Source organism: Streptopelia decaocto, assembly GCF_964273445.1.
Source record: "Streptopelia decaocto genome assembly, chromosome: 2".
Classification (NCBI taxonomy): Eukaryota; Metazoa; Chordata; class Aves; order Columbiformes; family Columbidae; genus Streptopelia; species Streptopelia decaocto.
Genome location: NC_138655.1, coordinates 9,233,657 through 9,249,178, shown reverse-complemented (window position 1 = coordinate 9,249,178; position 15,522 = coordinate 9,233,657). Strand labels below are relative to the sequence as shown.

The window sequence follows — 15,522 nt, the reverse complement described above, 5'->3', positions numbered from 1 at the left end:
CTTCCTTTGCTCCTTTTCCTTCTGCTACTACCACTGGGGGAAATGATGTTTCCCAGAGGTGAAGGATGTCTCCTGCTAAGCCCATATTAATATTTTCTTCCAATCCCTTTTTGCCTCTGTTGGGATGGTTGCTTCCACATCTCCTGCTGCAGTGTTGATACCTAAAAGAGCAGATAACATCTGCAGCAAGTTTACAGAACAAACCACTTCTGGTTCGCTATGCTTTTTACTTGTTGGGTGACAGGATGGTGAACCTGTAGTCCTGCTGCTGTAGTAGTTTGTGGAGGTGTTCTGTCTTTCTACAGGCATGGTCTTTGGTTTGAAAAATACCTAATGGTGTAGAGAGGAAGGAAATACAAGTTATATATTCACAGATCTGACAAAGTCTAGGTTCATTTCGTGGCTTTACTTTCTCAACACCGCTCATCTAGCTAGAAAGAAAAATCATAGAATGCTTTGGGTTGGGATGAACCTTAAAGATGATCTAGTTCCAACCCTGCTGCCGTGGGCCGGGGCACCTTCCACTAGACCAGGTTGCTCAAAGTCCTGTCCACCCTGGTCTTGGACACTTCCAGGGATGGAGCATCCACAGCTTCTCTGGGCAGCCTGGAATTTATAGAACCCCAAAGACTGTAAACCCCTATAGACTGTAGCTTGTTGTTTGGTATTTAAAAGTCCTCTTAATTTTGAAAATTATACTTTTCATTGTAGTTGTATGATCGTTAGTATGAAATACCTTGCTAATTTTGCAACTTGATGTAAACAGGATAATTTGAGTCACATCTAAATAAGGTCTGTGGAAACTAAATCTTTTATGAAGTCTGGTACAGAATTAAAATCTTACCTGATGATTTTATTTGTATTGGTATGGACATGGTGTTCTGGAAAAGCTTATTTAAATCAGAACTACTTTCCAGTACTCAAAACATAACTTAATCTAACATAAAGAGTACTCATTGTGGAATGCTGAACTGTGAATAGCTGTCTAGCAAATTACCACACTGGTTTTTGTTTTTAATGTCCTAAACACTTACTGAGAGCCCAGGCTTCTCTAATTTATAATTCCTTGGTCACTGTGCACTGTAAATTAGTTTTGAGCATATCTAATTTTTCATGGAACAGAATACAAATTTCCTGTGGATCTGTCAGCTCAAGTTATTTTTGAGGACTTAAACTCTCCACCCCAATACTGACATTCCCAGGAATCATAATAGTAACTTTTATTCAGATTTGTGTTTTTCAGGGTTTTTCAGTTCTGATTTGGTTTATGGCATGGAACTTACTTTCTCTGCATACTTAGGTAACTGAAGTTAGTGTGGGAAGCAGAACTGAAACTATTGCTCTATGCTTAGCGAATTAGAAACTTTCTCATGTTTATGTTTCCCTGAATTTTACAGATTTTATTATAGTAGTGGTATTGTATAAAAGTTCATGAATGAAGAGACATATTTTGCTATATTTGCTCCCATTATGGTCTTGTTATTGAAGTAATTTGGGAGCTCCACTGCTGAGAACTTTTATTTGGAAATTAAATCCCTTGTTGTATTCTAAGAAAGGTTTGCGTGTGTTAGAGTTAGAAGTAGTAACACAAATTGCGATGGGAATTTCCTAAAGACTGGAAAGAGGAAAGATAGAAAAGTTTTGTAGATAATTTTGATCTCTCACAGGCTTGGTTTTAAAGCCCTAGCGATTGCGCTTTAAAAGGGTGGTGAGGCATTATTTTACAATTGATAATTTGATTTTTACCTTGTTAATGCAAGTGCCAGAGAGGCGGCTCTTGAGAAAGGGCTCCATCTTAGGAAAGTCCTTTAACTTTTTGTTTCCTGTAATTTTAAGTGTTCAGCTTTGTGTAGAGCTGTTTCAGAGAGAATTTTCACACAGAATCACAGAATCGACTGGGTTGGAAAAGACCTCAGAGATCATCAAGTCCCATCCTTGGTCCAACTCCAGTCCATTGACTAGATCATGGCACTAAGTGCCATGTCCAGTCTCAGTTTAAAAACCTCCAGGGACGGTGAGTCCAGCACCTCCCTGGGCAGCCATTCCAATGCCTGACCACTCTCTCTATAAAGAATTTCTTTCTAATATCCAGCCTAAATTTCCCCTGGCAGAGTTGAAGCCCATGCCCCCTTGTCCTATTGCTGACTGCCTGGGAGAAGAGACCAATCCCCACCTGGCTAGAACTTCCCTTCAGGTAGTTCTAGAGAGTGCTGAGCTCAGCTCTAAGCCTCCTCTTCTCCAGACTAAACAACCCCAGCTCCTTCAGCCTTTCCCCATAGGTCTTGTGTTCAAGTCCCTTCACCAGTCTTGTTGCTCTTCTCTGGACCCGCTCCAGCGCTTCCAATCTCTTTCCTGAACTGAGGGGCCCAGAACTGAACACAGTACTCCAGGTGTGGCCTCACCAATGCAGAGTACAGGGGAAGGATCACTGCCCTTGTCCTGCTGACCAAGCTGTTTTTTGAATTATTGTAGATATAAGCAGTTCGTACTTGTCTCACTGTTTTGCTTTGTTTTCCACAAATTCTTGTTTCAAGCTGCTTCTAACTAAAAAATATCTGCAATTTTTCTCCTAAGGTTTATTGGCATCCAAAGCTGTTGTTGCGGATGGTGCTGAAAAAAAGGAAGGCAACAAAGAAACAGCTCCAGTCCTGGAGCAGGTATGAAATGGTAGAGTTTGATTCTTTTGCAAGGTTCCTACTGGAGTGTGCCATGGAGATGTAGTACCTACAACCTTTAGAATTTACCCCTTCAGATATAATAGGGAACTGAAAATTGATTTTACGTTTACGTTTCTGGCAGAGCCAGAAATATGGAATTTAATTGTCTTTAAACACAGTGTTGACTCAAATTTCAGTAATGAGCTTTTGTGTTAGAAAATTAACAGAAAACAAAGAAAGATGAAGTCTCCGTGCAACAAATGTGAGGAGACCAGTGTCCCAAGGTCCAGTTTTATAGCTGAGACCATGACTGGATTAGGAAAAGGCCATTACACAAATTTAATTGGTGTTTGAAAAATGGTTTTTGACGTCAAGTAGAATTTCTTTTAAAAGAAGTTTCTTTTATATTGTAAGAATTTGGTATTGTAGGCTTGTATGTGTTTTCTGAACTGCTCAATGAGCCATACATTTTGCAAGGGCATGTATTTTAATAAATACAAAAAAGAAACTTTTAAATAATGTTAAGGATCTGATTTTTAAACCTGCATATTTGCAGGACCTGAAAGCTGCCATTTTATCTTTGGCTTGTTCCTTGTGTTCAGGCATTGCTTGTCTCTGAATTGTGCATTATCTTGCTTACTAAAAGGGCTGAATGCCTGAGCACGATTAAGCAAGCTAAGGATGAACAGTAGTCTTGATTCAGGACATCTTTGTTTTCCAGTGATTTAAATCAGAGCCTTAATGTACTTTTAATACAGCTTTTTTGTATTCATTTTCATTCTTCTTCAACAGCAGCATTTTGAATAAAACAACCTTGCTGCCCGCAATTCTTAAAAGAGCACTTCTGTTCTTAAGCCCCGGCACACTCTATGAACAGTCCCTACCCCAAACTCGATTTGATATTTTGGTTGTACTGGTTCTTTAGAGCTGATATATAATTGCATTGCTGTGGTTTTTCCATTGACGCCGCATTGGATGCGAGTCTTGTCAATGGAGCGTGATTTTCTGTTTCTAATGCTGTCACTGTAACAGCGACCTGAGCCCCTACGGTGTCAATGCATTGACCGATATTTTGCATAAAGGTTTACAATGTATTGACATGACATTCCATTTCTCAAATTTTTGCATATGAAAGATGCTATGATTTTCATTGCTACGGTGACAGTATGATATTTTCAATGTGCAAAAAACTGTGAAATGGCTTACAGCATGTTGTTTTTGGAAGAATCATTACAATGTAAATCTTATCATGCAGGATCCCATTCGGGCGAATGGGACTTTGTGGTTTACATAGACTGTGTATGCAACAGTATAAACTACGGTGCATATTTACTAAAACCTTTTTGTTACTTCTTGGAATCAGTAACTCGGCTGTTTCTGTTTTCTTGATTAGCTATTAAAAAAAGATGTCTCTGTCATTGTTTACATGCTAATGGTCTGAAAAACCTCATTTTTGGAAATACTAGTTACGCTCCTTTAAAGAGGCATCTAAGATCCCAAATTGTCCTGTTCCCTCGCTTCCAACTAAAATCAGAAACCTCACAAACATTTAATTGATTAACTGTGGGGAGGAAAATTTTTGAGCTTCAAGCTTTTTTCCCCGAGTTTCTGCCCGAATTAAAATGGCCGAGTTATAAGCCTTCCCAATTTTTTTTTCAATAGCAAAGCTGACATTCCTTAGAGGTTTTGTCTGCTAGTGCTATAAAATTGAATGGGTGAAATATCTTGTAGGTTTTTTTAATAATGTAGAAGTATTCAGGCCAATAGCCGAAAACTGACTTTGTTGATGGAAGTTTATTTTATTTATATTTATATATTTTTAGTTTACAGTTGTCTTAAACCCAACACCTCAGACTATTAGTTGCAGAGAAAATAGTTTATTTAACTGTATTAGGGTATGTTGTGTTTATATTTCCTTTTGACCAAGACCTGATTAGATGAATAACATTAATTCATTAAGGTTTTTAATGTTAATTTGTCCTGTTAAGAGGTTAAGCACCTTATCAAAATATTAATTTAATTTTTTTAATCTTGTTTAAATTACTTTGTAATTTGAAAGTAATGGATGCTGTAGTAATGTCTTTCACATCTGTGAAGATGAACAATAAAATTGTTTATTTACAAGTTACGACTCTAATTAATTTCTGGTAATGACTCTCATAACCAGCATAGGTATACTCGACAGTTGATGGAATATTTTATTGCAATGAATAAACTGCACTCAGTACATGTGTAATTGAGTTATTCAAGGTAGAACTGATGTCTGCTGAATGGGATGTTTTGCACTGGCTCATTACATGGTACTTCCAGCAAACTATTAATGTACCATTCAGGGGTGCCCTTTACAAACATAGAATGTGCACTTTTTTGTTGTTTATTTGCCCCCTCCCTTTTTTTTTTTTCCATTTGAACATGGAAAGTTCCAATGGAAAAGAAAATTGTAATTTATAACAAACCACAACACCCTCAAATCATCAGAGATGTGATGTTTTTGATTTGGATAAAGTGGTGCACACATTCTAGAAATCTCTTTCTACTTTCTTAGTTATGGCTTTATTAGATGCTATTGTTGTGTGTTATGCAAATGGGACAAGAAAGGGGACAGGTTTAAGAAACCGTCTTCAGATATTGTCATTTGCCATTATTGGGCAAGCACATGCACAGTTGATTCAGTGAAGTGGGAAGGAATTCCTTCCAGTTTCAAATCTAAAATGCTAATGTCTGTCAATGCATGCTAATTGTCTAAAAGTCATACTTCAGTATGTGTGTTAAGAAGGATGAAAATAGATGAAATTGGAAAGCTGCATTATATGTTGATTTTTTTTTTTTTTTAATTATTTTTGTCTTCAAAAACTGTTTTAACTCTTTATCTGCTCATTTTTCCCCAACAATTAGCAAACTATTTAGCCCTGTGGTGCTAGAAGTTGTGATTTCTTCATGTGTTTGCACAAACATATAATGTGAAATCCAGACTCCCAGCACTAAAAGGGGTTGTGTGAGAGTGTGTTCAGTATTTGGAAACTTTTAATTGTTTTCAGACAATTCCTTAGAGGAGCATTATCAATTTTTTTCAGGTTCTTCTCTAAAAATGGAATGCATGTTAAATTTTTCCTGAGGAACTTTTTAATTTTGGCAACTCTTTTTAGAACCGCAATCCTGAATGAGGATTTCTTGCATATAACAGTGCAAAAGCCTGGCAAGAATTCAAGGAGTGTCTGGATGATGCTCTTAGTCGTATTTGTAGTTCCAGGTAGTCCCGTGAGGAGCTGGGAGTTGGAATCTGGTCCTTATGGGTCCCTTCCAACTTAGAGATATTCTCTGACTGTAAATCAGCATATCTGTTCTGGCTTGTGACAAATGACACTTTGAGACAGCATCCACAGCTCTGGAGATGGAAACTAAAAAGACTTTCCTCTATTCCCATTTTAAAAATTCACCAAAAATGTTTTGCTTTCAGGCTTTTTGCAGGTATTTCAAATAATAAGAAATAAGGGTGTTCTGAATGCTGAAAATAATTGGTAGTGCTCCTTTAAAAAAAGAAATTCATATGATGCGTTTGAAATAGTTTTCATTTGTACTGAAAATGTTGCTTTAAGATGTTTTGAATACTAAAGTTGCTTTTAAAAAGATCAAAATAGAATACAAGAACTACAGCGAAGAAACTGAAATAAAAGTATCAATTTTTTATTATTTATTCAGGAGATTTCACCTAAACCACAAAGTCAGAAAAAAAATGAAGCTGATATTAGCAGTTCTGCCACCATTCAGAAACCTGCACTGTTATCCTCAACTTTGTCTTCAGGAAAGGCTCGCAGCAAGAAATGCAAACAAGAATCTGGAGATTCTTCTGGGTGTATAAAAGCCCCTAAATCACCACTTTCCCCAGAATTAATACAAGTCGAGGATTTGACGCTGGTCTCTCAGCTTCCTTCTTCTGTGATAAATAAAACTAGTGAGCACAGACATTTTAAGAAAAATACCGTAATTACTTATAAGCGATATACAGAGATTTTTGGGGGTTGTAAATGGCTGTTGCTTTTAAAAATGAATCTGCTTTAACTAAAAAGTCCAAGCGGGAGAAATAGGGGTAGCTTAGTATTTTAAAAGTCAAGTCACATAATAAGGTATATGAATTACTCTACCAGAAATAATACATTTATATATGTAGACTTGTGGCTTTTAGTGGTCGGCTTTCCCTCCAGCTTAAATCTCCACATCAGTATTAACAGTGATACAGGAAAAAAATCAAACCTCTCTTCTGAAGGGGCCTGATTCATTAAAAAGAAAAGCCGTATGCCTGGGGGGTTCCTTCTCTGAGAAATTCCACCTTCCACAGCCTGATGTGCTGTACCTGTTGACTGGGGCATATCTTCACCTATCCTCCAAATAGGATGTGAAATAGAAGATGGGTTCAAGATTTATGGTGGGGAAAGATGAAAAAAAAAAAAAAAAAAGAGTTCTTTGTCTCAGAAAAACACTATAGGTGTCCAGCTTCTTACCATGTGTAAACGGCTTGCAAAGAACAAGAATACTGGTTATTAGAAGCACAAGGAAAGGGTTACGCTACATCCTTGAATATGCTATTTTTTTTTTGAATATTAAAATATTTCTATATTTTTTTGAGATACTAGGTTTTTAGTGTTGCTTAGGGTCAGGGTCTTTGTTGCCTGAAGAACATTAAATGATGAGGCCAAGAGTTACAATAAATGTGGGCTCCAATAAGTGAAAAGCTACATTTTTGTTTCAGTTTTAGAATAGTGATTGAGGATGGAAGACTCTACCTGCATCGTGTGTTCACCTTAACCTTGATTTGAGATTTTCTCTTAGGAGAAAGGTTTCTTTTAGTCTTTTCTCTCAGATAACTTTAAATGAATGGGAGAGGGAGGGGTGCAAATTCAGCAATTTTTATTCAGGACACATGGGTATAAATTGTATTTTGTCCCCACAAAATGTTAGCAGTCATCTATATTGTAATATGCCTTCCCACCCCACCCTTAAAATAATGGTAAGTAGTTTTCCTTTAACATGTTTGTATTTTGGATTAAGTTAGACTTCTCTGTAGCAATATTTAAAAAGTAGCTAATTTAAAAACTGATTTAGATCGTGTTCGTGCTGTCCCTCAATCTTTGCCTTTGAGGCTTTACCACCTTCAATGGAAATTTTGCTGTGTCTTTACTTGTAAATCTCTACATCTTTGACTCTAAAAACTGCTTAAGAAAAGGAGACAACAGTGATTTACAGTGTAATAGTGACTTAAATATTTTTCAAAGGCAAAAGTTTGTGAAACCAGGTACAATTCGAGAGGTGTAGGGGAGCATGGGTTTTTTGTTTTTAATGAATCAGGCCTATATTAACCTATATCAATTTTCCCCCCTCCTTTTTTTTAAGTATGAGGTTCTTGAGCCTTTTTACTCTGCTGTGCCTTTGAAATACAGTTGGAATATTGATATCAGGTTAACAGAAGACAGGAAGTGGATTATAAAATTAACCACTGCTTTCAATTATTTTTAAGTTTTATGTTACCACTATCTGTGACTTTTTAGATCTTTTAACTGTGATCATTTGTTCTGTTTCCTGTTAAATCCTATTGCCCCCTTCCATTATAAGTAGCCTATTCTCATGGGTTATATGGGGGGGTTGCTTATTGAAAGCGCGCTGTTTGCCTAAAACAACAGCCTTTAGCAGTGGGAAAGTAGGTGCCCCGATAATGTATAATAAGCAAATAGCAGAATCGTATCTTGAGCATAACCCTTTTGCTTCTGGTAGTGACAGTTTTTAATTACTTTTACCAGTTCTGCTGTAATTACCAGCTTTGCAAATAAGAGCTATTTAAGGCACTCCCCCTCTTTAGATCTCAAATACTGCGGTAAGATGATGGTATCTCTCTCTGCTTCATGAACATTGAAAGATCTCTTTTTAGGTCCATCACAGCCAGTGAATTCCCCTAGATCCTACAAACATAGCCAACGGAGAAGAAGATCACAGCGTTTAGCCACTTGCTCCTTGCCTGATGATTCTGTAGAAAAAGTTTCTTCTCCCTCTTCAGTTACTGATGGAAAAGTGTTCTCCATCAGTGGTCAAAACCAACAGTCATCAAAATTGGAGGGTAACGTATCCTAATCTAATAAAGAACTGCCCAAGAGAAATTGAATCATAAAAATTAGACCTTTCACGGTTTTCACCTAAACGGGATGTTTTGACTTGCTGTTGCTCAAGCTGTTCCTATGTTATGTAATGCTGCAATCCAAACTGTTGTTTGTTGGACCTTTGTATCTGTTTTAATATTGCATTTTTTCTTTCATGTAGTACCTGCTGTTGCTCATATGTCACTTGAGAAGCACGGACCGTGTCTCCCTCTTGATTTAAGCTGTAGTTCGGAAGTTACAGCACCATTATCCACAGAATCCACTTTCCGTAACGAATATACCAGTAAAGACAAGGAAGATATTCAGATGATTACATATCTTTCTTCCAAAGCAGTAATTGATGGAAGAGTAGCTACAACAGCGTCAGGTAAAGAGATTTAGTATACAACCAGTTAGGCTTATAGTTGTAGGGTTCAATTTTGTATGTATTTACTTACACAGAAAGAGGGGATACTTGTTTTCTCTTTCTGTACAACCACAAACCTGCACTCTTCCTGGGGTCCATCCATCTGCATATTCTTCGTCTTCCACTGGCTTCGATCTGCATTAACACTTTCCCCTAACACACTTTAAGGAAGATCTGAGAGTTTGGAATATAAAAATCAATATTTCTTTCAAAAATTCTAACAATAATTAGAATCTGTAAATATAATTTGTGAAGTTGTTTACTAACATACTGAAATGTACTAAATCTACATGTACTCACTTATATTGTGGCTTTAGCTCTAAAACTTGGTAGCATTTTCAGAGGCAGTCAACATTCCTCTACCTTTGCTTCTTTTTCCATTGGAGATGTTGTCATTTGCTTGCTACACAATGTTACTTGAAAATACTCTTGAAAAATTCTCTAAAACTTATATAGACTTGGTTCACGCTCCCAGAATTAGCACAGAACCCAGTACTGGAACTCTGTGCTGCCTCTCACTGGGTGACAGTGGCTACTGTGGTTTAAGTGAATCACTCGGGTAGAGGCAATTAAGAGATTTGAGGAAGGATTTACATAGTAATTTGCAGACCCTAAAAGTGGGTTGTTTTCTTCCAGGATATGTTAGGTGTCCATATGCTTTTTTTCATAAATAAGTCTCTTATGTGCATGAGTATCATACCATTTTTAATTGGCTACCGAGGAAAAAACATCAAATGAATGTACACTGCTGGGGAAGATTTCAGTGAATGTGACCAATAGTAAGGGAGGACAGCGTGACCTTAAAGTATCTAATTATGGCATTCAAACTGTAAATTAGTCTTGTTTGAGGCGGAGGGGGGAAATAATTTTGCATTCTGCTAGTACAGCTGCAGTGTTCAGTAGGTCAGTGAAGCATTTTGTGCAGTATATACAGCCTCTTCTTGGATGTCTGCCCACACTTTCCCCCCCCGAAAGCGTAAGGTAATCACTTTGTGGCATTGCAGCGTAGCTATTGAACCTGATGTAGCGAAAGCTGGGTAGGATTCTTGGATCAATATTGCGTAGATTAAAATAGATGACTAATTATCCTTTAAAAGAAATTATTAATCTCTTAATCTAATTTGTCAAAATAAGGGCCACGGGAGTTTCTAATCAACTGCCACTTTTTAAAAGTATTGCTTAATTTCTCAAGTGAAACCTGGTGACAGTCTTGGTTTGCGGATGAGACGTTGCTTATCAGTCAAATCACAGATTCCTGGGAAAATTACGTCTCTAAAAGTCCTTTTATCTCTTCCGCCCCTAAGAGAAGTGCTTTTGGGACCTGTATATTTGCCCACACATAGAACAAGACCATAAAAGAAACCCAACAGCTTCCAGCTACCATCTGTTTCTTGTTTATTAGAGCTCATTTCAGTTACTAGTAATTTAACGTCTGGCTTTTCTGATATGTTTTCTGGATCATTTAATGTGTAGTTGGTGATGCTGACAAGTGTTTATTTTCTTGCTGACTTCTGTCACGGGACTGGTTTGGACTCAGGCTGAGCTGGTTCTAAACTCAGCGTCCATGAGTAAACTTGGTCATTTATTGAGCTTGGTCTTGGCCACAGCTGAGTCTAATTAAAGAAATAATGTTTCCTTTATAGCCACCTTTATTTATGACTCAAAAATATTTGACATGTCCACACACTTTGTGCCAGCAAGACCATTCTGGAATTACTATCAATACTTGAGTGCAGAAGGGGAAGATGGAACCACTTGCATTCCATGCTGGAGGATACACTTTAGTGGAGCTTTTTTTAGACCTATGTAATCCTAAGAGTTATAAGAGTTATATATTTGTCAGGGTTTGTCTTCTGGGTTTTTGCCATCTGGACAGACCTTTGTTTTGTTCCTAATTTTCATGTATTATAGTTTTCCTCCATGCAATCAATAGAACTCTGTATTGAGTTTTTATACTGACTTTTTCTCCAAATGTTAGAAGTTTTCTGAAATTAGCAGCCCAGCATCCACTTGGGCACTATAAGCTTTGTGGGCTGAAAGACTAATCTAAGCAGTTTGATATGTTTAATTCGGAGATTTCCTGGAAAGCTTTGGAGTCAGCTGCCTCTGTCAATAGTATCTCTAGGACTCTGTAACTGAAGTTCATGTGTCTTTTGGGTTCATCTCAGGCTTCTAACTTGTGCAACTTGTTTGTCTCATTCTTAGGAGAAGAAAAAGAAAAATGTAGCTTTTAATTTTGGATTTGAAACCTCTGGAGTTACTTTACACCGTTAAATAGTTCTCTGCCCAGAAGGCATCTTCTTACTTTTGAAATAGCACAGGTTCTCAAGTCATATTACTTAAGCACACATAATTACACCAAATTCTTGCATGCTTCAGGAGCATGTGTAGAATTCACCCTTTTTCACTATGATTCCTTTTCTAATGAACCTGTTCAAACAATGGCAAGCTGTCTTCATCATCCTTGAAGTAGATAACTAGGTAGTTTCAGAAATTGTGGAGATAACAAAAGTATTTAGCTTGAAACAGCCTATTACTTCTGCAAAAGAGCTGTAGTGTTTTAGACCCAGAGATGCAGTTTGTGGCTTTGGAAGTCTACGCTTCTGATAGAAGCTCTCGGTTGAGTCAACTGAAAAAAGAATTTGATATTGTTGACAAATGGTGCATTTTAATGGCTTATTCAAAAGGCACTAATTTGGTGTGTTGCAGAGGGGAGGGGTGAGGTGCACTGAAGTGCAGAAGCATAAATGGCAACTCATAGTATTGACACATTTCAAAATGAACAACTTGTTCCATAAAGGCAACACAAGAGCCCTGTGGTCAACTCCTTCAGTCCATGGGCCGTACAGGAGTTAATTATTGCACAGAGGTTCTGCTTTGCCTAAGCTTGTGATCACTGGGTATTGTACACACATACTTAAGAATCCTTGCTTTCCATTGTCAGACTTCTTAAAATGTAGATAACTGGCCTTTTTCTCACTTAGCCTTTAAATTCACGGTCAGTCTGAACACATGCACAACACTGTAGTTGTTCAGTTTGGACTACGTGGAGTTCAGATCGTTCTGTAGTTGTAATTTTCTTTAAACTCGTGGCAATTTTTCTTGGTTTCTATAACTCTACACCATTTTGTTAGTTTAACAGTTATGTATTGAGCAAATATCAGCAAGCAACTGGGTTTTAAAATTGAAAGAAAATATTGTTACTTTTACTAATATAACAATATCAATGTAATATTTATAGTAGTAATATAACAATATTATTATTAGCTATTATTTCCTGTTCCAGCTCAGTCTAGATGGTTATGCTAGTAGAGTAACATTAGTTTAACTGTATGGGCAAAATTTGCATCTATGCTGCAAGAAAAAACATAATATACTTGGACATCATTTTATTGATAAGTTTAGTGCAGTGGGAATAAGAAATGGCTGATGTACCATATTTTCAGAAATTTAGATCGGAGCTTTTTAATAAACTCCTGCCAGCATTATTGGTTACCCTGCTTTGAAGAGGTACCTAGACTCTCGTGAACTAAAGCTTTTGTTACTTTGGAGGTGTTTGTTTTACTCCAAACATCTCTTGACAGTCAGGTTTACTCCCTAATTTCAATGTCTGCCCTGCTCGTCTCTGCCCTGAAGTTCACAGTTGGTTCTTGGGGTACTTAGTTGACGGCACCAAGAACCTCTCATGTCCTCATCTTTCCTAAGAGGTCATTGTGTGCAGAACCTGGTATTAATCTGTCATATATATTTAAAGTGCATTTAGGTGTAGAATTCACTCCCTGCACTGGGAATTCAAACCATAAAATTAATCATGATAGCACCATGCTGGTCATATGATTTAAATGCTGATATTTCCATTAATAGGAAAGCTGAAGCATCAAAAGGCATGGAATAGAATATCATGCAGCAAAATAAGTTGCCATATAATACAATTTATTTTAATTTGCTGCACCACTAACAGCCGGTATCGGAGCATCCTCCTGTTCTGAGCCACTGCGCCAGGCCAGAGGGCTGACACTGGCCACCTGTCGTCAAGCAGACTGAAAATTGCCTCCGTTTGCATTTGTTTTAATCTGAAATCAGTTTTCTGGTGATCAAATGTATCGTAGAACAATGACATAGTGAGTGCGTGATCAAGTCTGATCTCTGAGCATCTTTCTCTCTGCGCAGTGTTAATGCAGAGCTCCCACGCTTCACTGTGTGGGAGGTGGCTGATGAGACTCCTCAACAGGAATAAAATTACAATTAAAAGCAACAGTTAAAAAATACATGGTAATATTTCCATAAAGGAATTTTTTTTATAAACTAATATTTTTTTCCTTGCTGTATTTACTTGCCCCTCAGACTGTGATCGTCTACTTTGTCTAATTTTGTGGTTACTTGTAAGGCATAGTGATTGCACAGTTGAAAATTAGACTTTGCAAGCCCTAACTCTGTATTTAGGATTTGAGAATTTAGGATTCTCAATTTAGAATGATCTCTGATTAATAAAATTAAAAGCCAAGGATAACATTGCAGTGTACACAGGCATAATAGTAATTTTTCTGGTTACTGTAGAAAGGCGGTCTGGAGAGCTCTGTCATTGAGATGAATATTGATGTGACTGTAGCAGATTTCTACCCATCATCAATGTTCTCTCCAACAGTTATTCAGTTAGTAGCTGATTACTTTGTCAGATGTTCTTCTGTTGAAAATTACTGAGATGCCGAAGTTTGTGTTGTGGCTGTCGGGATCAGAGCCCGTCTGAGATCAGGGTTTCTTCTGAATAATGAAGTTGAAATAGTAATTCATCTAATATTGAGAACAAATTCCTCTTGAGATTGTTTGGATGGAATAGTCTCACATCTTTTCATCAAAATGGCAGTGACCTAACCAAATTATGTGCGTTTGGGTGATCCTTTTGTGCTCTTTTTAGAAATGAGACAAGACGTTGATAGCATGATGATGTGGACAAGCGTCACTTCTTTTCCTTTTACTGAGGTGCTAAAATATACTCATCGCTCCACAGATGGCAAAGCAATTCAGTCCTGTAACAGGGACAAACGTTAATTAGGAAACCCAAGAAGGGAATAATTTGGATGGTGTTTTGTGGTGATGCTGAGTATCCCAGCAAACTAAATCCACTTGAAATACAAAAATCAGCTTTGTATTTTTTCCTTGTTTAATATCTTGACCACTAGCAGGTATTTTTCACGACTTGTTTTTTGTTGTTGTTGTTCAGTGCTTTAACCCACCAGTGGTTTTTGTTGGGCTTCTCTGTTGAGAGACAGTGAAGGTGGCTGGTGCCTCCAGGTGTTTGCAACTGGCACTGAAAAACCTGAGCCCCTTAGAACTTTCCAGAACTGCATTTTCCTACAGTGTGTTCTCAGCATGGCCCTGAAATGCCCTCTGTGGTCTGATGAAGATAGACATTTAAATGAAGCTTAAGGCTCTTACAATATCAATGAACGCAGTAATAACAGAGTTTTGAATAACCTCGATGTTCTTTAGAAGTAACTTCCATTCTAGTTTATTTGAAAATCCCATTTTCCTGTTTGATTATAAAGGTGAGCAATGGAAATGATAATTTGAGCTTCGTTTTGCCATGTTATTTCTTAATTTGCATCAGATAAGGGTTGGAAAATATAAATAAGCTTTTACTGAATAGTGCAGATAAAAATTGTCAGTATATGATGCTGAATTCTGACAAATTATCACATGATTTTTGTCTGTAATTCAAATGTGAGTTAAATATACACATGAAAGACAGTGATTTAAGTATTATTGAAATCAATTAAAAATGCAATAAGCAGAAGTGTAAATTTTATAGGTGGCACTAGAAACGTTGTTAGCAGAGCTTAGTTCCTCTGTTCACAAAATTGAATGTTAATTGTAATGATATTGACCATGTCAGCATCTTTAACCCTCACTGTTGATATGGGTTTCTATTACAATGAAACAAAAAGGAAACAAAAAGGCTTAAAAGTAGCAGCCAAACACACTTTGAACAGTACAAGTAGATTAAAAGTGAGTACAGATCCCCAAACCAAGCAGCTTTCTGTGGCATGTATTGTCTTGTATGTAAGACTAAGACCTAGGCATTCATACGCAGGAATTCTATGTTGAGTGTGATGATATTATTACGAATATTTGACATTTCAGGGATCTGGCTGCAATCCTTACGGAATGAATGCCTAGTAAATGTGTCTTCTTGTTTTCAGCGCCCTCGTCCCATGTAGATGCCTTGCATCTGGAAATGCCTTTAACCAATAGTCTAAAGTTATCCAAAGGGAATAGTAAAAAAAAGAGGTCATCCACATCAGTGAGCTCTGAA

The 15,522-nt window shown here is 37.2% G+C and overlaps 1 protein-coding gene across 1 annotated transcript in view; it reads left to right on the top strand.

The window, feature by feature from the left end:
- PHF20L1 (PHD finger protein 20 like 1) overlaps positions 1–15,522 on the top strand; it is a 56,341-nt gene that overhangs the window by 19,744 nt on the left and 21,075 nt on the right. Inside the window, exons 9-13 of the mRNA XM_082046265.1 lie at positions 2,575–2,657; positions 6,357–6,609; positions 8,578–8,763; positions 8,964–9,170; positions 15,410–15,517. Coding sequence (XP_081902391.1) covers positions 2,575–2,657; positions 6,357–6,609; positions 8,578–8,763; positions 8,964–9,170; positions 15,410–15,517 — 837 coding nt within the window. The remainder of the gene's footprint in view (positions 1–2,574; positions 2,658–6,356; positions 6,610–8,577; positions 8,764–8,963; positions 9,171–15,409; positions 15,518–15,522) is intronic.